General features: G+C 49.4%; 4 protein-coding genes across 7 annotated transcripts; 2 read left to right on the top strand and 2 right to left on the bottom strand.

The window, feature by feature from the left end:
* Nucleotides 1–209: 209 nt before the first annotated feature.
* On the bottom strand, nt 210–4,169 carry zte38 (zebrafish testis-expressed 38). The gene is made up of 10 exons (XM_066692710.1): nt 4,039–4,169; nt 3,282–3,426; nt 3,094–3,157; nt 2,960–2,996; nt 2,854–2,874; nt 2,154–2,180; nt 1,979–2,046; nt 1,748–1,896; nt 494–732; nt 210–215 (listed from the first exon to the last, which is right to left on the bottom strand). The coding sequence occupies exons 1-10, from the start codon at nt 4,075–4,077 to the stop codon at nt 210–212; spliced, it is 795 nt and encodes a 264-aa protein (XP_066548807.1). The 5' UTR covers nt 4,078–4,169.
* A 768-nt stretch (nt 4,170–4,937) lies between these two features.
* prdx1 (peroxiredoxin 1) lies at nt 4,938–9,756 on the bottom strand. Its single transcript, XM_066692599.1, has 6 exons — nt 9,650–9,756; nt 8,222–8,343; nt 7,525–7,678; nt 7,276–7,398; nt 5,936–6,066; nt 4,938–5,558 (listed from the first exon to the last, which is right to left on the bottom strand). Exons 2-6 carry the CDS (start codon nt 8,325–8,327, stop codon nt 5,473–5,475), a joined length of 600 nt encoding a protein of 199 aa, XP_066548696.1. The 5' UTR covers nt 8,328–8,343; nt 9,650–9,756; the 3' UTR covers nt 4,938–5,472.
* Nucleotides 9,757–10,426: 670 nt separating this feature from the next.
* Nucleotides 10,427–17,196, top strand: akr1a1b (aldo-keto reductase family 1, member A1b (aldehyde reductase)). Of its 2 annotated transcripts, none has more exons than XM_066692597.1 (9): nt 10,427–10,627; nt 11,897–11,992; nt 13,257–13,376; nt 13,499–13,650; nt 14,461–14,656; nt 14,771–14,970; nt 15,453–15,525; nt 16,485–16,571; nt 17,016–17,196. In XM_066692597.1, the coding sequence occupies exons 2-9, from the start codon at nt 11,912–11,914 to the stop codon at nt 17,079–17,081; spliced, it is 975 nt and encodes a 324-aa protein (XP_066548694.1). In that variant the 5' UTR covers nt 10,427–10,627; nt 11,897–11,911; the 3' UTR covers nt 17,082–17,196. The 2 variants fall into 2 exon arrangements, with proteins under 2 accessions (XP_066548694.1, XP_066548695.1); XM_066692598.1 differs by lacking the exon at nt 10,427–10,627 and adding an exon at nt 10,768–10,865.
* Nucleotides 17,197–18,643: 1,447 nt separating this feature from the next.
* Nucleotides 18,644–24,566, top strand: nasp (nuclear autoantigenic sperm protein (histone-binding)). 3 transcript variants are annotated; one of them, XM_066692090.1, is made up of 15 exons: nt 18,645–18,825; nt 19,460–19,504; nt 19,810–19,926; nt 20,013–20,093; nt 20,319–20,428; nt 20,829–21,308; nt 21,603–21,661; nt 21,914–21,993; nt 22,225–22,298; nt 22,519–22,707; nt 22,837–23,009; nt 23,091–23,165; nt 23,379–23,453; nt 23,924–24,055; nt 24,358–24,566. In XM_066692090.1, exons 1-15 carry the CDS (start codon nt 18,788–18,790, stop codon nt 24,394–24,396), a joined length of 1,767 nt encoding a protein of 588 aa, XP_066548187.1. In that variant the 5' UTR covers nt 18,645–18,787; the 3' UTR covers nt 24,397–24,566. The 3 variants fall into 3 exon arrangements, with proteins under 3 accessions (XP_066548188.1, XP_066548187.1, XP_066548189.1); XM_066692091.1 differs by lacking the exon at nt 23,924–24,055 and having other exon boundaries at nt 18,644–18,825; XM_066692092.1 differs by lacking the exon at nt 20,829–21,308 and having other exon boundaries at nt 18,646–18,825.
* Nucleotides 24,567–24,599: the final 33 nt, after the last annotated feature.

Raw genomic sequence — 24,599 nt, forward strand, 5'->3', positions numbered from 1 at the left:
ATTTTGTAGTTCTCTATCTGTCAGCATAATGCGCAAGTGTAGAAATACTAAATCGTGCATGAGAGACAATACATCTTCCCTTCAGGCTATAATGGAGAAAGTCACTTACATAAAAACACAGATCGGGGGAAACCTACCATCCTCAGTCTCTTCCTTACACGCCTCACTGTCCTGTGATATGAACAAAGAGCGTCGTCGGATTAGTGCGTTCACTCCTGTAGACATGGCACGTCATCTGGATTATTCACATCAGAACACACTCAGTTTGCGTGTGTGTGTGTGTGTGAACTGCACAACAGTTTTAATTAATGGGAATGAGCATCACGAGGAACAGATCAAAACTGTGGTGACCATAATGCATCTGTCTTTCTAAAACTAAAATCATGGGCCTATCTATTGGCACGTCCCGTTTTTGACAAGCCTTTCAGAATAAACACATAAACATCACCATCATCCTAACCATAGCAATAACCACAATAAAAATCTCCCTCACGTGTCTGCCAGGTCCCTGGTCTGCGCGCGCTGCCCCCCCTGGCCCGGCCACGGCCTCGCGGACCACCTTCTGCCTCTGCATGCGCTCCACCGCATCCTGCTCGGCCGTCACCTGCACCTTCATGGTGTGGAACGGGGTCTGCAGGTCGCCCACCTTGAAGTGGACGGCCGTCCCCTCAAACCACAGGCTGTCGCTCTCGCCCTCCTTGAACCCGGGGGGCTGGTAGTCTGGGGGGGTCACTGGGAGAGGGAGACACAGAGCCGTACAGAAACCGACCAGGCATTTATGTGGACTCATCACTCTTCCCATCCAAACAATGTGGGGAAGCAATAAAAAAGGCAAACACAATGTTAGGGTATATTGTCAAAAGTGTAGAATTGAGAACAAGGGCAGTGATGTTCAGACTTTACAATGCACTAGTTAGAGCTCATCTGGATACTGTGCACAGTTCTGGGCTCCACACTTCAAGAAAGAAATCGCTGCTCTAGAGGCAGTTCAGAGGAGAGCAACCAGACTTATTCCAGGTCTGAAGGGAATGTCCTACTGAGAGACTGAGGACCTGAACCTTTTCACCCTGGAACAGAGGAGACTACGTGGGGACTTGATCCAAGTCTTCAAAATCATGAAAGGCATCGACCACATCAGACCAGAGGAGCTTTTCCAGATCAGCAGGGACACTCGCACCCGGGGACACAAATGGAAATTGGGCTTCAAGGCATTCAAGACAGAAAACAGGAGACACTTCTTCACACAGAGAGGCGTCACAATCTGAACAAACTCCCCAGCGATGTGGCTGAAGAGACAATTTGGGATCATTCAAAAACAGACTGGATAGGATCCTTGATCACTTAGTTATTAATGGACACCAAACGAGCACGATGGGGCGAATGGGCTCCTCTGGATTGGACACTGTCTTATGTTCTTATGTTCTTGTCACTCTAAATTCCAGTTTTGTCTTTCTGCCGCTGTGTGTTTGGGAACCCACGATAGTTCACTCAGGCTGTGCTGCTGCAGGCGTCTCTTCAGTTTGTGACTTACTGGTGTCAGCTCTGCTCTGTGCTGCCCCCTCGTGTGCATTTATTTTCTTCTTCCTCTCCACAAAACTGGAACTTCGATATTTACGTCCCAAGGTGGCCAGACAACAGGAAGCAGGGTTGTGTGTTTCAGCAGCACCGAGAACAGCAGGATTTTTCAGTCCTGGGGTTGTCTATCTTCTAATCTAATCTGGGGGCAAAGACGGGGCTCTTATCGTACCGTTATCGTAGTAGTACAGTTTCATGGTGAGCGAGACGCCGCTGGGCAGGACGTCCAGGTTCTGCATGAGCAGGAACAGCTTGCGGACGAGCATCACCGAGGCCTTCTTCGTGTCCTCCAGGCCGACTCGCATCGCCAGCTTGTTGCTGCTTAAAACACAACAACGCAAAGACCTCAGACCATTGTTCAGGCTCATTTATAAGTAAATACACTTATATAGTGACATATTACCTCTGTATATCCATCTGTGGGCCGTCTGAGGTATACCTGACCTTGAACTGGTAAGACTCAACAATGCTCTGAAAATTAAAACATCAAATGAAGGCGAATAGTGAAGAACAGAGGAAACACAATGGCTTTTAGTAGAAACTGAGGTCCAAAATATAAATCCATTAAGGGTGCTTACACTTGGGTCCTCTGCATTTCTGTGCACCTGGAGGTTAATCAAAAGACTGTACTGTTAATGCTGCCAGTTAATGAATATCACTAAATAACATAAAAACACAAAGGTCATCAACATATGTTTTGCTCAGTGTTTTACAACCGTTCACCTTCTTAAAACGCTACATTTGTAAACTTCCTCAAACCTCTTCGCTCACACATTGCGTCAGAAATGAACCATCTCTGCCAAGAGAGTTCACTGCCATCTGCTGGCAAGACATTCAAAACATAAAAAGAGAATTTCGTTTCCATATAACATCCCATTAAACCCACCCCAAGGTCTCCTTATTTGTTCATGATGTGCAGAACAAGAATCCAAAGAGCTATTTATTATATTTCCAGTTTTCTAAATGAAAGATTAATGCTCAATATCTGCGTACAGTATATATTAAATTTTGAGAATAGGACTCCATTCCGTGTATTCATTCATGTATTTGTTGGACACCTTTGTCTGAGGTAACTGACATTAAAATTAATTGTACAAAGCAATACAACGAAGGAAAGAAAACAATGCAGCACAATGCAATCCTTTACACGCTAGAATACTTGATATTAGAACTTTATTTTCTCCTCACCTCGCTTTGTGAAAAAAGCTATTACACGATGAACCCTACACACCTACGCTCACAATATTGGCTTTGTGGTAGCAGTTTTGAAATACTTACACCAATAAACAGGATGTGTAGCTGTGGAAAAATAAAAACAAACGATAGTCAAACCCCTATAAAATCTGACAGGAGACAACTGATCCTTTTTGTTAAAAGTACTTACATATCCTTTCTCTAGAGCATCAAAGCATCCCATCATCCTGTGAAAACAACGCGGGATATCATATCTTGGTTGACAACACTAAGAAGTAGTAGATGAATGAGAAAGGAAGAGCTGGGCGGATATTTAACTCTTACCATTTAACGACCTTACAGGCGCCGGGGACAGCGCTGTTCTCTCGCAACACTTTAATGCACAAATCTAGAGGAGATGTTTAAGAAGAGGGGTTTAACTTCTGAATACAGTCGATCCACGTCACATTTTACTCTGGCCTTGAATTGGCTTTCACCGAGTTACCCCACGTATGTCGCACAGTGTGCCGTACCTTCCAGGTAACGGGACTGGTAGGCCCCTTCCGGGAAAATCCCCCGCAGGTACGTGATGGAGGACACGGCCACCACCATCATCCTCTTGACGAACACCACCGACTGGGACCGAGTCCTGATGTCACTGGGGAACAGGGTGGTCCACTGGGACAGAGAGGCCGATATCACGCTCTCATTCTTAAGAACTGGGACACTTGTTCAGCCATACCAGATTATGTTATTGAATATAAAGAATGTAAAAAAATAATTAGAGATTGTAAACAGTGGCCAAGTCCTGGCCCTGGAGGAGCCCCTACCATACCTACCATTGTTCCAGCCAAGCTCTTAATTACTTAATTGAAACCTTAATTGAAGTAATGATTTTTGAAATCAGAGCCTTTTCATTCGTTTAAACAGTAGGGTTTAAAGTTAAGTATGACATTGTATAAATAACGTATTATTGTTACTGCAATTAAGGGTTCAATTAAGTAACGGAGAGCTCGGCTGGAAGGAAAACCAGCAGGGGGCAGGGGCTGCTCCAGGGCCAGGATCATGAAGCCCAGGTCCAAGTGGCTTGCGGATATTATGGAAATAGTTGCCCATTTCCCTCTATTTAACGTCATAATTCAAGATGAATCAATCTCGCCAGCAGGGGGCGACACCGTATCAATACATGGTGAAATACATAGAAATGCCCATGTGCGTATTTATTTCAGCATGCACTTATTTATTCGTTGACTGATTGATTGGTGTGTGAAGGGCCTAGGATGGCGGTACCTCGGAGGTGTCCTGCCTCCGCAGCCTCTGGCTCGTCATCGTCGTGGCGCGTCTGTCCGGGACTCTTCAGGTCCGACACCGTGCGGAGAAAACGGGATGAGCAGGACGGGTCTGTGGATGCTCTCTCTCTCTCTCTCTCTCTCTCTCTCTCTCTCACACACACACACACACAGGCCGCCTGTTTAAAGTCGCTCAGCTGCTCGTCCGGCCGCCCTGAGGTAACGCCTGACCGACCCACCGCGCATGCGCCGCCAGCCCCCGCGCGCGCCGCTTCAATGCACATTTTCTTGCAAAAACCTCCGCAGCGCATCAGACACTTTTAACATGAAGACTAATGCTATAGTGAAGTCATTTAGTGCCGAAAAACGGGCGTGTGTGCGTGTAGGGAAAGACGCACTCTAGAGCTGGACTGGAAGTACAGAATAAATGGACCACTTTGCACTCAATATTCATTAGCGCGGACAATACAGGCCTGTGGAAGTCCACAGTATCGGACTAAGTTCAAATGTAACTTCATATTTTAAAGAATGGAACAATTAAGGATGAGGTTTAAGGACAGAAGGTAAAAGTAAAAATCATGCAGTTTCTAGTGACTTTTGACACACTCGTATTAAATAAGTTTATTAATAGTCCTAATGCAAGACTTGGTCACCAAAAGACCCAGATGGCACTAGAGCAGTTTAATGATATTTAGGTTGTGTAAATGGTGTACTATTTGCTCAATATGAAAAAGCATATGAACAGGACAAGCAAACCACTGGAAAGCAGAATTAGTGTTCAGTGCATCATTACCCACTTCAGACCTTTACAAATGGGTTCTGTACTTATGGGAATAGAAACTTAACAGCAAGCCATACACAAGACAGGGGGATACAAAGGGAATTCATACAATACAAAACCATTTTCTCACCACCTACTTTTATTATCCTCAGTCAAAGATCACACAAAAATAGTTTGTCATAGTGCAATATCAGATGGTGCTAGTTACCTTGTGGTCCTAGTTTCTGGATGACGGACCACTTTAATATACAAAATGAATACAGCTGGGCACGTCCCACCCAACCATCTCCACAAAACTTGGAGCCACAGTACTAGCAACACTAGGTGTTAAGTCACAAAAACCTGCAGAACGTACTGGAAAATCAGTTCTTGACAGTTAAATGACAGGTTCACAGAAAGACCCCCATAAAAGGCATTAACAAACATCTCTAAGGCAAACAGTGATCACTTCCGAGTTCCAAGTGCTGTAATGGTGACCAGGTTTCCCCCCCAGTCACACTTTGGTCTCTACGCTTTATATTATTTTAATAACAGTAACAAAATACAGAACAAGGTCACTATGACTTAATTACATCCCCCGCCCCTACACTAGGTTGTTCCCCCACAGGTCCGCGGTCTCAAGAGGCCTAGAGCACGGTGCACAGAAGGGTCCGTTTACTTCTGCTTGGCGAAGAAGTCTTTGCTCTTCTGGATGTCGGGCTTGATGGTGTCACTTCCGGGCTTCCAGCCGGCGGGGCACACTGCAGAACAATGGACAGGTCAATCTCCGCTCGGTGACCTCCCACGGCATGTCCCAAAATATCATGCTAGTGTCCTGCAAATCAATTACCCGCAGGACGAACTCACCCCGACTGCCCTCGAGCGTAATGAACTCATGCACATTAAGTTAAATGCAAAACTGACACAGGCAATTGTGTTTTAAATCTCTGAAAATCAGTTTGACTAGTTTAAAAGCTAGAAATTCTTGACACAAGGAGTGGAAGAACTCAATGTTTTCCATCCCTCACCCCAGTGAAAGAGGTTTATCTGGGAGTTAAGAAAAAAAGGGAACATTTTGCATTAGAGCAGGAAAAAACGAAACCCATTTGCGTCAGTCTGGTCGATCGGCCGGTCTCACCTTCTCCGTGCTTGTCGGTGAACTGAAAGGCCTGCACCAGACGCAGCGTCTCATCCACAGAGCGCCCCACGGGCAGGTCGTTGATGGTGATCTGGCGCAGGATGCCCTTGTCATCAATGATGAACAGACCTCTGAAAGCAGTCCATTAAAGATACGGTCAGGAAAAGAGATCAATGTCACTCACGGGGATCTACACACGAGATTCACACCACAGCTGCCCACCCATATTCATCCCTGGGTTGGAGGGAACACTGCGACAAGGCTCCATGGGGTGGTGGGGGGGGAAAATCAGGCTTCTATCTAACTTTATAGAGGTTTTAAAATCTGTTCATGGACTTTACACCACTTTATTTACAATGTGAATGACACCAACACATTTGCAGTATATTTCGCAATTATGCAACACATTTACAAATCGCTGTGAAATCACACTTTACTCCGCCTTTGCGACACCAGATTTGATTTCAGAACACAGATCAAAGCCTACAAGCCCATAAATGCAAAGTACAAAGTCTAAGCTGTAAACTGTGGCCATGACTTACAGCCACATCCGACCACAACACAGTGTATTTAGAGCGGGGGGGGAGAACAGCACCTTTCAGCCATTGACCCAATTAGATTCCCTACAACCGGGCAGTCTTGGATTCAAGGCCGGGACTCAAAAGGCCAAGGTCGAGGTCGGGAGCCACAAGGTCAAACCAAGGGCAAGGCCAATGAGAAGAATTTTAAAAGGTAAAATGCCACAGTCATGCAGTTTATCAATTTGGTTAGACGTACATTTTTTTTAGCACGAAAAAAACCTCCAGTAAATCACAGTTTCTTTGTTGTTTTGCTTTAGTTTTTTTTTTTTCTTCCTTCCTCCCATGCGCTGACCAGCTAGAGTTTGCACATCATTTATCAGTTTTGTTGCAACACATCTAAAATTTAACTCAACTCCACACTAACATTTTTAGAAAACCGATTCATTTAAAAGTAAAATTTGCCATCCGTTTTCATTACAAGAAGTTACGCAAGTGATTTTAAACAAAGTCCTCAGAGCGAGGCCAAGGACGAGACCCCGAAAACTGGCATCGAGGACCCAAGACCGCAACCTATAAATGCGAACTGAACGCCAACCTCAGAAACCCTCAACATCGGCAGAGGGAAAGGAGCCTAAAAACACAGATTCCAGACAAACATCGATAGAGTCTTCTGCCCGCAATTTCCGGGAGTCTCTAACCTGCTCTAGTGAAGACCATTGGTCCATCAGCCTGCCTCTTATTGCTCTTTAAACCGGACACTGAAACCGGTGGACTGTAGCTCTGGACTGCAAGGTGGCATGTTGTGACCACGGGCCTCACCTGAAGGCGATGCCCTCGTCCTCCTTCAGCACGCCATAGTCCGTGGAGATTGAGCGCAGCGTGTCAGACACCAGGGGGATCTTCATGTGACCCAGACCTCCCTGCTTCCGGGGTGTGTTGATCCTTTAAAAGGAGGGAGATGGGAGAAATGAACCAAAAACATATACAAGGTCATCTTCTAGCACCACAGGACAGTACAGTACAGAGACGGTATGTTCTGCAGGCACGTGGACGAGCTCGGCCGCTCACCAGGCCAGGTGACAGAAGTGGGAGTCCACAGAGGCACCGATCACCTCGCAGTTGATCTTCTTGAACTCCTCCGCACCGTCGCTGAAGGCAATGATCTCCGTGGGACAGACGAAGGTGAAGTCCAGGGGGTAGAAGAAAAACACCACGTACTTCCCTGCAGAGAGACAGGCATTAGAACCGCTCCACTCACCACAGACGTCACCCGCTTGTGAGCAGAGAGGCCGGTTTCAAGAATGCATCCCTGAACTGCGGTGAAGTGCATTTACTTTCACCCTTTGCCGTTTCAAATACTAAATAGGGACTCAATTCTGACAATATGCAGGAAAACGAGGCGCTTCAGTGAACTGCAGCACCGTCACACTGAACCCGAGTTCTGCATTGAGAAGACATCTGTGCACATAACTGCAGGAAGTGCATCATTTGCTGTATTCCTAAAAGCACGAGAGAGGGGGTGTCTGGCAGGAAGCGAGGGGAACTGTAAACAAGGAACTTCACTTCCTGTCCGATTCCTTGCACAAGCCTAAGCTGCAACGGTGTATTATAATAGTCTACGGAACTAAAGTGGACATTTCTTTATATTCAAATCTTGATTTACATCTCTAATCCTCAAATCAACGAGGACGGGGCACACCTGACCAAAGCAGCTTTAGCCGACGCTGCACTTTGGTCCATATAAAAAAAAGCACATGGCAGTTACCTCTGTAGTCGGAGAGCTTGACCTCCTTGAACTGGCCATCAGGCATCACCGCCATGGCCTTGAAGTCCGGGGCGGGCTTCCCGATGCGAGCTTTACCGGCAGACATCTTCACTTCAGCCTGTCTGGAGGGAACAGAAGGGATGGTTTTATAATGAGGGGAATAAGTAGGCTGCTCGTATAGGATCCTATCCACACTGTCCTGACAAACATACTGCCTTACCTCAGGGTGTGGCATTTAATTAGGAAAAAGCATGGTTACCACAAGGAAACAAAAGGCTCATTGGATTTAGTGTGAATCACCATCAGGCTCAGTATCAGTCCACAAAGAAACGGCCAACAGGTGGGGGGATGCTTTGTGTATCCTTTAGGTTGGTGAAACTGCTTTGCACAATACTGGTCATTGTGTCAGCTGTACACAATGCACACAACCCGTGCAGGGAGTCGGTGCATAGCTGGAGCTCAGCCCAGGCCATGCACAACGTGAACCGTGCGCTTAGGGATTATATTACACCTTAGGGAAACTGATCTTGACATTTAAAAAGCATAAAGACTATATGCATTAAATATAGTCTCTATAGAAGCGATCTTGCAATGCAAAGTTCAAACTCAAAAGCAAACTACCGCCGGCCATGAGACTGGACGTTGACCTATGGGACATTGAACCTGGGAGAAATTAGCTGAGCAGTGAAATTAGATGCAGAGCAGACAAGAAAGCACGCAGACACCTTACTAGCATTTTATTTACAGCCGAGCGTGAATGGATGTCATGCATGACGCCGCAGTCACTTTCCCTTACAAAGCACCATTGAAAGCAGTGGCAGCTGCTCTTCAGTGCCCCAGACAGCAGGTTTCCGAGCAGGCCGTGCAAAGCCAGGGCACCAGGGCCTACATTAGAGACCTGCAGCGGCCCAGCCGAGAAACACCTGCTGCTGCTGCGGGACCGGAGGCGGAGGACACGGACATCATGCATGAAGTGAAACTCCAGGCTCGACTGGGTGCCACTGCATTGCTCTGAAGTTCAGCTTTCCAAAAACCAACCACGAATATTATGCAATGAACTGCCTGTTAAGACCGTGGTTTGGCAATGGGAGCTCTGCGGATCCACGCTTGGCTGCAGTGTGGAGGATGCATTTCCACATCCACACATCCCCCGCAGCACGAAACGGTTCGCCTGTGCGTTTAATATGCACATTTCCCCCATTCAGCCCGACAGAAAAATCGCATTTCAGACGTGCAGCCTCCATCAGCGATCTCGCAGCAAGGAGCTCCACACCAGGACCTGTGCCTTAAATAGCCAAGCAGGATATTAAAACATGACAGCCCCACGTATCCCACCCATAACACGAATGCAATGTATAATCTGTTCAACACCTGATGCATGACAGGTGCGGCGCTGAATTAATTACGCCAGTAAAGCGGTGCACTCACCTGTATCAACACAACAGCAGCTCGGGCTCCGCAGAGAAGTGACGGCGGTCAGACCGAGGGCGCCCCGGAGTGCAATGCTTTATACCTGGCCACTTCTCGCGAGAACAGCACATGCCAGCCTGCGCCGGGCCACCTATCGCGAGAACAGGGAGTGCCCGCCCCCTGCCGACCCCGCTGGCTCCCGGTGCAGCTCGGTCTGCTTTGCCAGCATGACTCTGCACTTTTGTGTATGTCGTGCATCGCAAATACACCGAGAAAGAGTGAGAGTGAATACATGCAAGACGTGCCCTTTTCCATAATGTCAGAAAGCAAGTCTTGCATCAGTTCATCAATGCGTTAATCAATGGTTATTCCTGCGCCTGCGTGTGTTGGCAAAATACAGTTGAATATTCATGAATATGCGCACACTTCCCTTGCACGAATGCTGTTCGTGCTTCCTTTAGTTCAATCAGTGTATTTAATGTAATAATACTGATCCATTACATATATTCAGTTTGTTGAGCAGGGAGGTGGGTGTGTACAGATGACAATTTCAGCCAGGAGGTCGTACTCCTTATTTATTGAAATATGCATTGATTTATGGATGTATTATGATCACACAATTATGCATAATTCTCAGTTCACATAGTGCACGTTTCTGTATCTACCCACGCCTGTTTTTGTTGGTTTGTTTGTAAGATGTTTACCAATAATATATCATTTTTTGTTACATTTAAAAACGGATACAATAACATACGAATTGACATGCTATCACTTGGAGTTGATCCTTCTTCTTCAAAACCGTGCAAACTGCGGGCGTCAGCAGAAACAAGAAGAAACAAATCCCGGGCTTAACAACTGCATGAACAGGATGCACAGTGCAAACCCCGGAAACGGAAATCTGAGCGAAGTTAAGTCGGGCTGCTGCTCCAAATTCAATCTTTCCCAAAGCCCTCCCAGACGACAGACAGCCGTTTGCACACGGGTTATTACGAGTTGGTGAGTGAAAAGCATGTCTATTTTTTAAAGCAATGAGATGGCTTTGGTGTTGTTGTTGCTGGGACCCGGGCAGCGCTGCGGTGCAGATGCAGATGCAGTCGTGCAGATGTTGCACCGCAGGGCTCCTTGGGGAGACAGCAGGGATGCAATGCACGGTGCTGTGGAAGAGGTGCAACACAAAGACTGCGTCGGAAATGCACAGCCTAAGTGTTGCGGAAGGAGTAGTATCACAGACTAGGTAGAAAATGCACACACACAGTGCTACGAAAGGAGGTTTAACACATAGACTAGGCAGAAAATACACACAGAAAGTGCTGCGAAAGGATGTGTAACTCATGTCACTGTGACTGAGAACAACCGAGAGAGAGAGAGAGAGAGACAAAGAGCTAGATATGACTATATTTGCATATGCGTCCCTTATTGAGCTATGAATCGGCCTTATCTTTGTAGAGAAACCACATATCTGTATACATGCCTTGTGGTCTCACTGATATAAAGTCGATTCAATTTATCCGCTTTTTGCATTTGATTTGCAATAATACCTTGACAGGGCTAGTAATGATCTCCTGTATGTTTATGTTAGATGCTTATAGTTAATGGACTTGGTGAGCTATTTTAGATTGAAACCACAACTGCAATTCAGAGAAAAATATGTTATTCAGCAATGTTTGGCTGGATTACAAAACATTAATTAATGTATATCCTTTAGGTTGTACAGTATGTGAACAGTACAGTAGACTCTGCTGGTTCGTACCCACCCAGTTTTATTTGTTTAGTAACTCACACATAATAGGTGGAATGTATTTGTTCCAGCGTGTTGAGAACAGCCAGGCCTGGGCTTGTGGAAAACCTCAGGATTGCTGACATCCGTCTGAGATGAGTGTTGGAAGTCAGCTGACATTCAGCAGATTTCACTTCCTCAAGCATCCAAATCCAGCACCAATCGTCCTCAACCCCAGCAGGCTGTGGCGCTAGCTCTCCCCATTAGCGGTGACCAGATTAATGGTTTAACAGCGGATTATTTATTAGTTTTCCAAGCAATGGGTTCATGTCAAACTAGAGCTCTAGGACAGTTTGCCACATGCATTTCCCTCTTTTCATTTGGTTTAGTTTTTACTGAAGCCTTTGTATGTGTCCTGCGGTTTTGTTTTGGCTGTTTGTCAACCTGGTTGGAGGGTGTGTCAGTGAGAAGCAGACTTAATGGGAGAGCTGGGTGTGAGCAGCAGGTGCTGTTAACTGGAGCCTGTTTTTCTGTTTTCGTCCCCCCAGGTGCACCGGGCAAGCATGAATGACTTTGCCGTTCTGAGTACGGGCCGGAAGATGCCCCTCATCGGCCTGGGGACGTGGAAGAGTGAGCAGGGGACGGTGAGAACAAGATCTGTGTTTGTCTCCTCGGGAATTAAAGACAATGAACACGTTGAACCGGGACGGGTGCGATTCAGGCAGGTCCTGAGCTCTGTGCGCGTCTGTGGCGAGCAAAATCGTTTAAGTTGCAATTCCAGGCGTGAGGAATCGCGGAGAGGACTCTGTGTGCCTGAGCTGCTCGCTCCCTGAACTGCTTTTGCAAAACATTCTCCAAAACTTTTATAAAACATACAACGGCGAATGCTTCAGATGTGATATTCAGTCCGCCTGGCATTCTGTGTTTTGTTTTCTCTCTTTAATTTCCTGTGTGGCGTGTTTATCGTGCCCGTTCCCCCCCGGATTCATGTGTCTGAGGCTGCCGGCCCTTCAGTTGCAGCACCATAGAAACCAGATGAAGGGTTGGATAAGTGGACATTAAACGCTTATTAAAAAACACAGATGTGGGCTACAGATCAAAGAGATCTTTCCTGCTTTTTTGTCCTCCTCCTTTCTCGCATCAACAAGGACAGGTTTCTTTTTAAATATAAATTAAAACTGTTTTTCTCCCCACCAAATATCTGTCTAGGCTTCTGACAAAATATAATCAAAATAAAATGTGATCTCTAAACGTCAGCACAGAGATGTATTGTTCATCGTGACTTTTGTTTGCAGAATTAAACTCCTGAGTTCCTTAAAGAATTAACGCCGAGTCATAAAGCAAGGTTTACTCTATGAGGAAATAAGGAAATGTGTTTTGGAAGAATGTACACACCCCGTAGCATTTTGTGGTGCTTGATATGACTAACCAGCCATAATGCCTCGTCATTCCAGACGGAATTAGAAACGTGTGCCTAGTACGGATTTTATTATGAAATTATTAGACTTTTCCTCCTCTTTTGTGTCAAGGGCATAATGTATCTTCTTTGGGACACATGAGTGAGGGCATCTCAGCCCCAGCTCTTTAATTACAATCGGGGATTTCAGGAATGTGCCTCAAGCATAGGACTGGACTTCAACTGGAGGAGGAAGAGCGTGATAACAATGTTTCTGTAATCGCCAGATAAACTAGGCGTCTGATGCAGGTTTTTAGAGAACAGCAAGAGTCTAGCTTTCCTTACTGGAGGGAGGAGGAGAAAAATAGAGGGGGGAAAAAGGGAAAAATGTTCTGGTTTGTGCTTTTGCTCAGAAGATAACGGTGCACATGCTGGAGAACTGTGCTGTGGAGGTTCTCTCCCTACCTCTCTCTCTCTCTCTCTACATCTCACCCTGGGGCTGTGTGTTGCAGGTGAAGCAGGCCGTGAAATGGGCCCTGCAGTCGGGCTACCGGCACATAGACTGCGCCGCCATCTACGGCAACGAGACCGAGATCGGAGAGGCCTTCCAGGAGATGCTCGGGCCGGACAAGGTGAGCCCCCGTCTCGGCCCGTGGCCAGAGCACACCTGAGGCGTTTCCCCCGCCACCATCTTTACTTTACTACGAGTTCTCTGGGCCCGCGGTGAAACGCGACTGTGTGTTTGTTTGCGCAGGGTCTGCGGCGCGAGGACGTGTTCGTGACGTCCAAGCTGTGGAACACCAAACACCACCCCGAGGATGTGGAGCCCACCCTGCTGAAGACCCTCAAAGACCTGCAGCTGGAGTACCTGGACCTGTACCTCATCCACTGGCCTTACGCCTTCCAGTAAGCATGCCACGGAGGGGCGGGGGTCCAGTAATCCACCCTGGAACTCGTTCTCTCTCGGGACGTCAGGAGACTATTTTGAGTAGTGGTTTATTTAGTTGTTCTCTCCTGGTGAAGCACTTTGAGATATATTATTTTGTATATAAGGCGCTGTATCAGTTTTATTTGGTTGATTGATACTTGAACACAACCGTATGGAGCAGAGATTGGGCTGCGTGGGTAGTGAAACGCTTGATGCTCGAACAGGGAGGAAGCAGACAGACCACAAAACCAGACGGGGCCTCGATGAGAAAACAAACAGACTCTATTTTTGGAATCGCCGCAGTTTTCTCTTGGGTGTTTGTGTCACTCGGAAGCACGCAGACCGGTAATTCACACGGCGGCTTGTTGCGTCACGTGAGCTTTCGCGTGTCCAGCTGCCCCTGACAGCCGGGGTTGGGTGGTGAGGCAGTCGAGGACAGAGCCCTCGCAGCAGGCAGTGGCAGCAGGGCTCTCGTTAGGATTGCCGCCGTCGGCTAACGAGTCCCAGACGAGTCCGTTTCTCAGGGAGGCGCTCGGTGGGAGTCCGCGGCTCAGAGACGCAGCCCTGTCAGAGGTCCGTGACATGAATGGGTCAAGGGGGAAGCGTTCCCTCCCCAGGGCCTGATTTTCCTGACAAGACATGTTCGTACAAAGCCTGCGGTAGTTTCCGATCAGCGGGGGGTGTTTTGTTTGTGTGTGTATTCGGGTTTAGAAGGCACCCAATGGCGAGTGATTTAATGATCGGCAGCTGAGATGCATCGCCGTGCTGACCCACGCTGTCCCCCACAGGCGCGGGGACGTGACGTTCCCGAGGAAGGAGGATGGCTCCCTGCTGTACGACGACATCGACTACAAGCAGACGTGGGCGGCCATGGAGCGGCTGGTGGGCAAGGGGCTGGTGAGAGCCATCGGACTGTCCAACTTCAACAGCCGCCAGATCGACGACGTCATCGCCGGGGCCAGCATCAAGCCCGCCGTGCTGCAGGTGAGAGGAGGAAGAGGAGGAGGAGGAGGAGGAAGAGGTAGTATGTACATGCAGTATATTCAGCGCTGCTGCCAGTTCCCCCGGACCGAGTGACGCTGTTCCCCATGTGCACAGGTGGAGTGCCACCCTTACCTGGTGCAGTCAGAGCTGTTGGCGCACTGCCGGGACCGCGGCCTGGTGATGACGGCCTACAGCCCCCTGGGCTCCCCGGACCGGTCCTGGAAACACCCCGACGAGCCAGTGGTGCTGGAGGAACCTGCCATCGCCAGGCTGGCGCAGAAATACGGCAGATCCCCTGCTCAGATCATTCTCAGGTAACTGAGAACGCACGCATGCACAGACAAACACACGTAGACACACACACGCACGCATGCACACACGCACGCGCAGACATGCACACACATGCAGACACACATGCACACGGATACAAACACAGACAGACGCGAGCGCACACGCACACCCACAAGCTTGACAGTGTAACCGTCCTCCTCCTCCTCCTCCTCCTCCTCCCCCGAATCGTGCCGGAGCCGCGTTTGCACCAGATGTTTCGTTAACCTGAATGAGAACGAGGACATCAATCAGTCCTTTGTCCTAGATCACTGCGTGTGAAGCCGTCTGTAGGCGGGTTCGAGGGTTTTCGCTCCGTCTCTGCCATTGTGCAGCGCTGATGAGATTCACGAAAGGCCCCCTTTATAGAACCGCAAGCATTAGGGTACTGCATTGTTGTTTCGGCGACCTTTTCCTGCCGGCCGGGTGACTGACAGGCGATTGATAGGTGTGCGCTCTCCGTCGACAGGTGGCAGACCCAGCGCGGCGTGGTGACGATCCCCAAGAGCGTCACCGAGTCCAGGATCAAGGAGAACATCCAGGTGAGACGCAGCAGACCGAGACGGACACACAGACTGTCCTCTGCTGAAACACCGCCGTTCTCCCTCCCTCCCTCGTGCCGCCACTTGTGTTTAACATCATTTTTGACTCTGCAGTGTGCCTGATCGATTGACATTAATTAATTTCTGCGTCAGTTGTACTTGGAATGGGGCTTTGAAGTGTTTATTTCGTCTCTCGGGCCCGCCATGGCCATCAGAGAAACATCACTCTGTATCGCAAGATACACCAATCAGCCATAACATTATGACCACTGACAGGTGAAGTGAATAACACTGATAATCTCGTTATCATGGCACCTGTCAGTGGGTGGGATATACTAGGCAGCAAGTGAACATTTTGTCCTCAAAGTTGATGTGTTAGAAGCAGGAAAAATGGGCAGCGTAAGGATCTGAGCGACTTTGACAAGGGCCACATTGTGATGGCTAGACGCCTGGGTCAGAGCAGAGCAGAGAGTACCTATCAAAAGTGGTCCAAGGAAGGAAAAGCGGTGACCCGGCGACAGGGTCATGGGCGGCCAAGGCTCATTGATTCACGTGGGGAGCGAAGGCTGGCCCGTGTGGTCCGATCCAACAGACGAGATACTGCAGGTCAAATTGCTGAAAAAGTGAATGCTGGTTCTGATAGAAAGGTGTCAGAACACACGGTGCATCGCAGTTTGTTGCGTATGGGGCTACGTAGCCGCAGACCAGTCAGGGTGCCCATGCTGACCCCTGTCCACTGCCGAAAGCGCCTACAATGGGCACGTGAGCATCAGAACTGGACCACGGAGCAATGGAAGAAGGTGGCCTGGTCTGATGAATCACGAGTTCAAGGTGTTGAATGTTATGGCTGATCGGTGTATAAGAAGACCTTAAACGCTTTGAAGATGCATCTCTGTTTTAATTGTGATGTTAATAAAGCCTGTGTGTGCGCGTGTGTACGTGTCGGTCTGTGTCCTCAGGTGTTCGACTTCACTCTGGAGGCAGAGGAGATGAAAGCCGTGACGGAGCTGAACAAGGGCTGGCGCTACATCGTGCCCACCATCACGGTGAGTGGCTTCCTCAGTGGCCCTGCCTGCGAAACTGCCAAATTTCATAATCGTGTCGAGTACAACCCTGGACTTGTCTTCTTCTGTGAGCAGGTGAACGGTGGTTCAGTTTTATGTGGATTCCCCGGCATTTGCTCAGTTTTGTTGCGTTTTGTCTTGTTGTTGTGGACTCTCGCATAGACACCACAGCTGTGCCACAAAACCGAAGAAACAAATACCAAGGCTGCCCTCTTGTGGCCCTTAAAATCCACTGCAGATTTAAAATGCTTTCAAAGTATATTTTAAAAGTACAAATTATTAGAGTTTATTTCTATCAGACAGCTTGAAAAGATGAGCAGATGAACATGCTGATCTAAGGGAGAGGGAGAGAGAGAGAACGTATGAAACGATGAGAGTGTGCTCGGTCTTGCGAGTCTCACGTGGCTGTTGTGCGTTCGTCTGCAGGTGGACGGGAAGTCTGTCCCGAGGGACGCCGGACATCCGCACTACCCCTTCAATGACCCCTATTGACCCACAGGCAGCCGCCCTCACCGTGCCTTGGGACTCCTGCGCCGCTGACGCCCCCCCGCACTCCTGCCTTACCCCCTGTCCGAGAATAAAGAATAAAGATCACTCTTTTCTAACGCTCCCGTGTCCTGCTGCCTCCATGTCCCCCGAGTGTGTTGACCACTGCATTCATGTATAGCACTGATTCTGCATGTGTAAACACTAATGTAGATGTGTATGTAAATGTGTGTTATATGTGGTTGTGCTTTAAAACACATGAGAAAGTGAGGAGTCCACGGAGACTCCTAGGTCTTTCTCCATCCAAACAATGTGGGGCAGCAATAAAAAAGACAAACACGATGCTAGGGTATATTGTCAAAAGTGTAGAATTGAGAACAAGGGCAGTGATGTTCAGACTGTACAATGCACTAGACCTCATCGTGTGGTGCACTGTGATACTCTGACACAGTAGCGTGTCAGGTGCTGCACTGTGGTAGCCTATTGACACAGTACTGTGTCGTGTAGGACACTAGTGGTACTCTATCTACTCTGCAGTGATACAAAATGAATGATCCCACATTTGAATGTTGACATGAGATGATACAGGTGATAGAGTTCCTCCGCCTGTTCCCTGAGAACCCATTCTCCGCTCCTCCAGCCCTCCGCTTTCATTGAGCGCTCAGTATTGTGATGATTATCTGACAGTGTCTACACACACACACACACACACACTGACAAACAAACACACTGGGTAGTAATCGGTGTCCAGTAGATCAGTGGTAGCATTTGTAGCGACTTTACGACACGTGCTGAAGATAAAGCTGCAAGTCTTGTCCCCGAGGACAGCCCCTGTCAGCTATGGCCCTGTGTCCCCATACGAGGCCCCGGTGTCCCCTATGACACTGTAATGACCGATACACTAGGTACATACATTACCATTACCAAACTATATACACTATACATAAACTGTAACCCCATTGCTCCCGAGGAACAGATACTTTATACTTAAAAGGTGCTAAAAAAACATTTAAGTAATACAGACACTGAACTACCTGAATTTAAACAACTAAATTAGTTACAATATCACTGAATCATATATTACTACTCTTATTATTATTATTATTATTATTATGTATCTTAGTTGACCCATTTTTATAGTTTTATTTTTAACTATTATTTTTACTGGAGCAATCTAGGAAAAGTACCTTGTCCCAAAAACACAACCCTCCACTCTACCCTATAAGACATAATATTTGTATTTATATTTGTTGCCTGTCCTGTGCAACACTTTGCGTCTGTCTTTCCTCATTGGCCTTGTATTTCTCTGAAATATTAACAAGGCATTAAACAGTAACCATCTTTGTGTTAACTGACACAGGAACAAAAAGCAGAATTTCCACACGATTTAAACACATGCGCATAATATTAATAGACAAAACAAACCCTCTCTATGGTAAACAGGCCGGGCTGAGAGCTGCCATCACACATGGGGTGACACTGTCCCTTTAACTGCATCTCCCGCGTTTTCTTCCCCTTCCTGTCTGTGCGGGCAGGTCAAAGGTCAGCGGAAGTGAGGGCTGGTTTCTGTATTTAAAGGCGCCAACAGAGAAGCGGAGGGACGGGGAGACACAACTGCCATCTTTCCACTCACAGCGGCTCCGTGCACACATTCCCTTCGGTAGCTCCCCGCTAAAAAGCACTTTTCACGCCGCGTTTTTATCCGTGTGAACATGCCGGAGGACACCCCCACCGCTTCGGCCGCAGAAAGGTGAGGCTCTGGGTCGGGGAGGCGCTGTGCCGCCGGGCGCGCAGGGCTGCTTTGTGATGGAGCGGAGTTTGGCGCTTGTGCAGCAGCCGGGCGTCCTCGGCGGGCCTCGCCTGGCAGGAGCGCTGCACGGCGGGCCTCCTCTCCGCCCCCCGCCCGGCGCTCTCCGCTCTGTCCTGCCGCTTCTCCGGCGGACTCGGGTCTGTCCCGCTGGACGCCTTCGTGTCTGCGCGGCTCGGGGCGCGTCTGGAGCGGCGCAGGGGCTGCGGGCGGCTGCGCAGCGCTGCAGGGAGGACCCGGATGACAGCGGGCAGGACTGGTCAAAACACGCGTGTGCGGCCGGGCGGGAGGGCTTCACGCACCGCGGGGGTCGGGTGTTGGTCGGGTGTGGGTCGCCTGTGCCACGGTGCCCTGGCAGTGTCGTGGCAATGTTTACTTCGCAAGCACGGAGGCGCACAACTCCAGACTAGCGCAGGTTTACAGTCTCGCATCACTTGCTTATTATAAATATAATGCACGTTTTATGGTTGAAACCTGTATTTGAATGCAATATACACTGTACAGGCTAAGTTGGGACTTTTGTACCCGAGTGGAGTTGAGTCTTTGGGCGCATCTGACGCGTTTCCTCTCTCTGTAGTGCGGAGGAGCAGCCGTCCGCCTCATCGTCCGGCGCTGCGGACAGGTAAGCGCCATGAAGCCGTGGACCTCATGGGAAAGACTGCCTCCGACTAATTGCACACATTCCCACACTTGTATTATAGCATCCATAACTAGATTACTTGCATGACATAAGTAAAGCCCAATTACAGTACCTTGTGTAAATTACATATTTATAGGAATGGGTGGTGAAGTTTAACCTGTATTGACTGTATCCCAGTGGTCTGGCACTGACCCCCTAGTTGTGCCAGTGTGCAACCTGCTTGGCACCGCAGGGTTTGGTGGAACCGGCGCTGTGCTCGGGTTTGACCGCTCGTTCTGCCCTTGCAGCCCCAGTGGTGATGTCATGGAGGAGGCAAAGAAGCTGATCGGCACAGGGAACCGGCACATGGTGATGGGCGACGTGGTGTCTGCGGTCAACGTGTTCCAGGAGGCGTGTGGGATGCTGTGAGTGGGGTGGGGGGTGTCCTGTGAAGATGTAGGTTGTGTGCTTGTGGCTTCAGATATTTTAGTCTATTTTAACTTTCTTTTAGAGCTAAGAAGTATGGGGACACGGCGGATGAGTGCGCTGAGGCTTTCTTCCTGTGTGGGAAGTCCCTGTTAGACTTGGCCAGGTGAGCAGCATCTCCGTCCAGCTCGAGTGACTGTGCAATGTCGTGATTGTGTAACTCTACAACTTCCTGTTGAGGAAGCTATTGAAACTGGTTTAGGAAGCGTCTGCCTGTTCCAGTCTTGCAGCTCTTGATTACTGTAATGCAAGGCTGGGATAAAACCTCCCGGTGCAGTTCTGCAGTGTTGTGGAAGTCGCTGAAGTCTCTCCTGACCCGGTTGTGTTACAGGATGGAGAACACGGTGCTGGGGAACGCCCTGGACGGGGTCCCCGATGAAGACACGGAGGAGGGAGAGAAGGCTGACGACTCCAAGATTGAGAGCGCGGACAACCTGGACGGTCAGTATTTGGCGCTGCCGCGGAAGAGCCAGAGCTCGTGTGTCCCGCCCAGCATGGCCCAGTTCCGCAGGGGTCCGGTCATCTGCCTCGGCTCCTCGCTGCACGCCACCTGCCCTTCATGCAGGACCGGATCAGTGAAGTGGGCTTTCTGGGTGGTCTTGCAGGATGTTCAGCTGGAGACTGCGTAACCAGTAGAGATCTTTTTCATAGTGGCTTGTGTTCCCTTCGAATTAATTTGGTTTCATTTTTAGAGTTCAAGCAGTTTTTTGTTTTTTTTTTCTTCGTGCTGCTTTGATTGGTACCCAGATGTTTTTGACGGAAGATGAACGTGACCCGGTCGAGTCTTACCTCGGGTGCTGTAATCCCTTGGTTTTGTGCTCCCTGTCTCGTGGCTGTGCAGAGAAAACCCGGGATGAGCTGCGTGAGCAAGTCTACGATGCCATGGCGGAGAAGGAAAAGACCACTGAGGGGGAGGAGCGTGAGGGGAAGGGTGAACCGAAGGAAGAGAAGGATGCCGAAGGGGAGAAATCCACAGTGGGGGAGACCAAAACACCTGTCAAGGAGGTGGGTGAGGATAAAGCCAAGGCCAAGACCCCCGTGAAGGAGGTGGGTGAGGATAAAGCCAAGGCCAAGACCCCTGTCAAGGAGGTGGCCAAGGGTAAAGCCAAGACCCCTGTCAAGGAGGGGAAGAAGGAAGATGAATCTGCCTCCCCGAAGAAGGAAGAGGTGAAAACTGCAGAAAAAGCCAAGGAGAAGCAGTCTGAGACCAAGAGTGGAGAGGAAGGGGCTGAAGCGAAGGTGGAGGAGGAAAAGGGGGCTGAAGCAGAAAAGGAAGACTCTACGGAGGAGGGGGCAGATGTGGAGATGGAGGAAGGCGAAGGTAAACTGGGGGGCGGAGGGCACTGGGCACGGAGGGGGCTGTGGCACCTGGGAGTAGAGCTGGGCAGCTGGCGAAGGCTGGACTGTCCACTCTGAGTGCATGTACGCGTGACTTGACTTTTAACCCTTTATCCCCCTTCTGTATCGGTCCAAGGTCTCTCTCAGCTGCTGCTCCACAAATGCATTGCTGTAACGTGTATAGAGACGCGGGCTCCATTCGGGAGCGGTGCTGTGCCGGCCAGAGACCTGGCTAATGGCTGGAAAAGACCCACAGCTGGTTATCTTGCCGTTTCAGATGGTGAAGAAGAGGACGAGGAGGATGACGACGAAGGGGAGGGCACAGCTGAGGACAAGGTACGCATCGGCCCACAAGATGTAGAGATGAGACGATTATGAATGTAATTAAGTGAAGATGCTAGACGGTCTTTTAGACTTCAAAAGGTTATCCGGGAGTGAATTTTGTACGATTTAACGTGGATCGTAGTAGTAAATGGTGCAAGAGGTGAGAAATCTACATGAAGAACACAAGGAAGCTCAAGACTGAACCCTCCAGGGCCCGGGCCCCACACCCTGGCCTGCCCAGTCACTGTAACCTTCTCCCTGCAGGAGAGTGAGGAAGAGGAGGAGGTGGGAAATCTGCAGTTGGCCTGGGAGATGCTGGAGGTTGCCAAGGTCATCTACAAAAGGTACATCTGCTGTGGACCGGGCTGGACCAAGGCCTACTGTTCCTGTGTGGTCTGGGATAAAACCATTCAGATCTTCCACCTCACTGGGGTGCTTTTAGAAGCTGGGGGGACCATTGCACAAGCTTAATCTTATCTGGTAAATGAAGGGTCTCCTGGTGACGAGGCCATTAGATGCCGTGTTACATGTAATGTGGGTTTTTGATGGTGTGCATTTTCTGTTCTTCCCTGAAGGAAGGAGTCCAAGGAAGACCAGCTCTTGGCAGCACAGGCCCACCTCAAGCTGGGAGAAGTTGGTGCTGAGTCGGGTATGTTTTGGGGACTATGGTTTGGCACTCACTCTGCTGATTTGGAGATCACTAGACTCTATTCTTATGACGGTGTGACATCTGATGGAAGTACTGAACCTAACATTCTAGTATTGAGCAGTTTGGGGGTGACGATGGTTGAGGAAGCACAGGTTTACCCCCCAGGGTAGAGGGGACTGGTGAAACGCCTGGAGTGACCCCTGACCGCTCACTCCTGCAGGGAACTACGCGCAGGCCCTGGAGGACTTCCAGGAGTGCCTGGCCCTCCAGCTGAAGCACCTGCCCAACCACAGCCGCCTGCTGGCCGAGACGCACTACCAGCTGGGCCTCACCTTCGGCTACACCACCCAGTACGACCGCGCCATCAAGCACTTCAGCAGCTCTGTGGAGGTCATCGAGAGACGCCTGGGTGAGTTTCCTCTTGGTTATCTTCATGCCCAGACTGTTGGATTTGTGCTGCTGCTGCTGCTGCACTTGAGGGCCACAACCCAGCTGGTTGGGGTTATTCTTGCACCTGACTTCGGTCTTCTCCCTGCAGCCATGCTCCAGGAGTCCATCGACAAGGCAGAGGGAGCGGAGAGCACCGCTGAGAAGCAGAAGGAGATGGAGGAGTTGAAACCGCTGCTTCCCGACATCCTGGAGAAGATCGAGGATGCCAAGGAGAGCCAGAAGACTGCTCTCGTGGCCTCGGAGGCCATCCAGCAGACCCTGGTAGGCCGGGCCACTTACTGAGTCATTGTGCGCCATTTCCCTAGAGACTCGTCACTGACCCCTCAGTTTGGTGTCTTCCAGGCCAGTGCCAGTTCTGGCGCCAGCTCCAGCTCCTCTGCGTTCACTGGAGAAAACGGCGGCGCGTCTGCTTCTAAAGTAAGTCCTCTCCATTGGGATGCCTTGTGGTGCTTTGGTTTGTCTACTTGAAAAGTACCAGTTGCTTTTGGTTTGTGATGGATGATGTGCACTCATGCCCATTTTCTACCTTTCTTTCCCCCCCCCCCCCCCCCCCACCAGTTTAAGTTATTAATTCAGTGTAGTGGTAGGGCAGAGGTTCATGACGTTTGAAATGGTCCCACTGTGTTTCAGATCCCAGTGAAACCAGCAGAAGCCGCGTCTTCCTCCAAGTCGGCCTCTGACATCTCCCACCTGGTCAGGAAGAAGGTGAGTCTCAACCTGCCCGGTCTGCACAGTGTGGCTTGGCACTTTTCTGCAGTGCATGATGGGAGATCTGCCTTCTCCTGAAAGCGATGACCTGGAATCTTGGCTTGACTTCCGGTTTAAAACTCCCTCAAATAAAATCTGATGCTCTTTCCTAATGAATTCGGTCATGACTTGTGGTTTTAAGTGCATATTTATATATCCAGTGCTGCTTTTGTAAGCATGAATCTGTCTTTTAAACAAGTGTGGGGTCGTTTCCTGCTGGAGGTGTTGGTTTGCGAGGCGAGTGCACTTGCTGTGGCTTGTGTGGTTAGTGTCCGGCGCTGTGGTCCAGGGAGGCTTGAAGGAAGGCTGTCGTGCGTGTGTGTGGCGGTGTCCGCCGGGTCGCTCCGGGCTGTGCTCGTCTTCGCTAGGGCGTACGTTGCGATAGGCTTAATGAAAACCTGTCTTCTCTCCTGCTTTATCCTCCCCAGAGGAAACCCGAGGAGCAGAGCCCGTTAAAGGACAGTGACGCTAAAAAGCCCAAACAGGAGTCCGCGGTTAATGGCAGCGGGGAGTCTGCCGGCAACCGCAATGGCGTTGAGGAGAAAATGGAGCAGGAAGAGGCGAGTGCTGGTGGCTTGTAGGATGGGCGCCCATTTTGGCTTGAGGTTCAGGCGATTTTTGTGTACAACGGCTGTGTGGAGAGGAGCGGTGTCTTGGTGCGAGTGCTTGTGGCACTTGGTTTTGGAGAAGGAAGCTTTGGTCTGGCCTGGGGGAGAGGGTTGCTGTTGCATGATTGAAAAATGTCCCTTCTCCCCCTCTATTGGAAGGATTGTATTTTTAATGCATGTTTGAACTTCATTCTCTGGGTTTAAAATCTGGCTGAAGCTCAACCCCTCTCTCCTCGTTGCCCCCCCCCCCACAGCCCGAGAAGCCCACCGCCCCCGTGGAGAGCTCGGCGTGATGGACCCCCCTGAAGATGGCAGTTCTGTGACTCCCCTCCCCACCAGCACGCTCCCTCACCTCGCAGCTCTTACTGTTATTTCTTCTGTAAATAGTGTTTCTTCCCCATGTTCAACTTTTTTTTTCTTTTTGTAAAATTGTAGTACATTTCAATAAAGACTATTTGCAAAAGGTAGAACCTCCTAATTTCTTCTCAAAGGAGAA

Source organism: Amia ocellicauda, chromosome 19, assembly GCF_036373705.1.
Source record: "Amia ocellicauda isolate fAmiCal2 chromosome 19, fAmiCal2.hap1, whole genome shotgun sequence".
Taxonomy (NCBI): domain Eukaryota; kingdom Metazoa; phylum Chordata; class Actinopteri; order Amiiformes; family Amiidae; genus Amia; species Amia ocellicauda.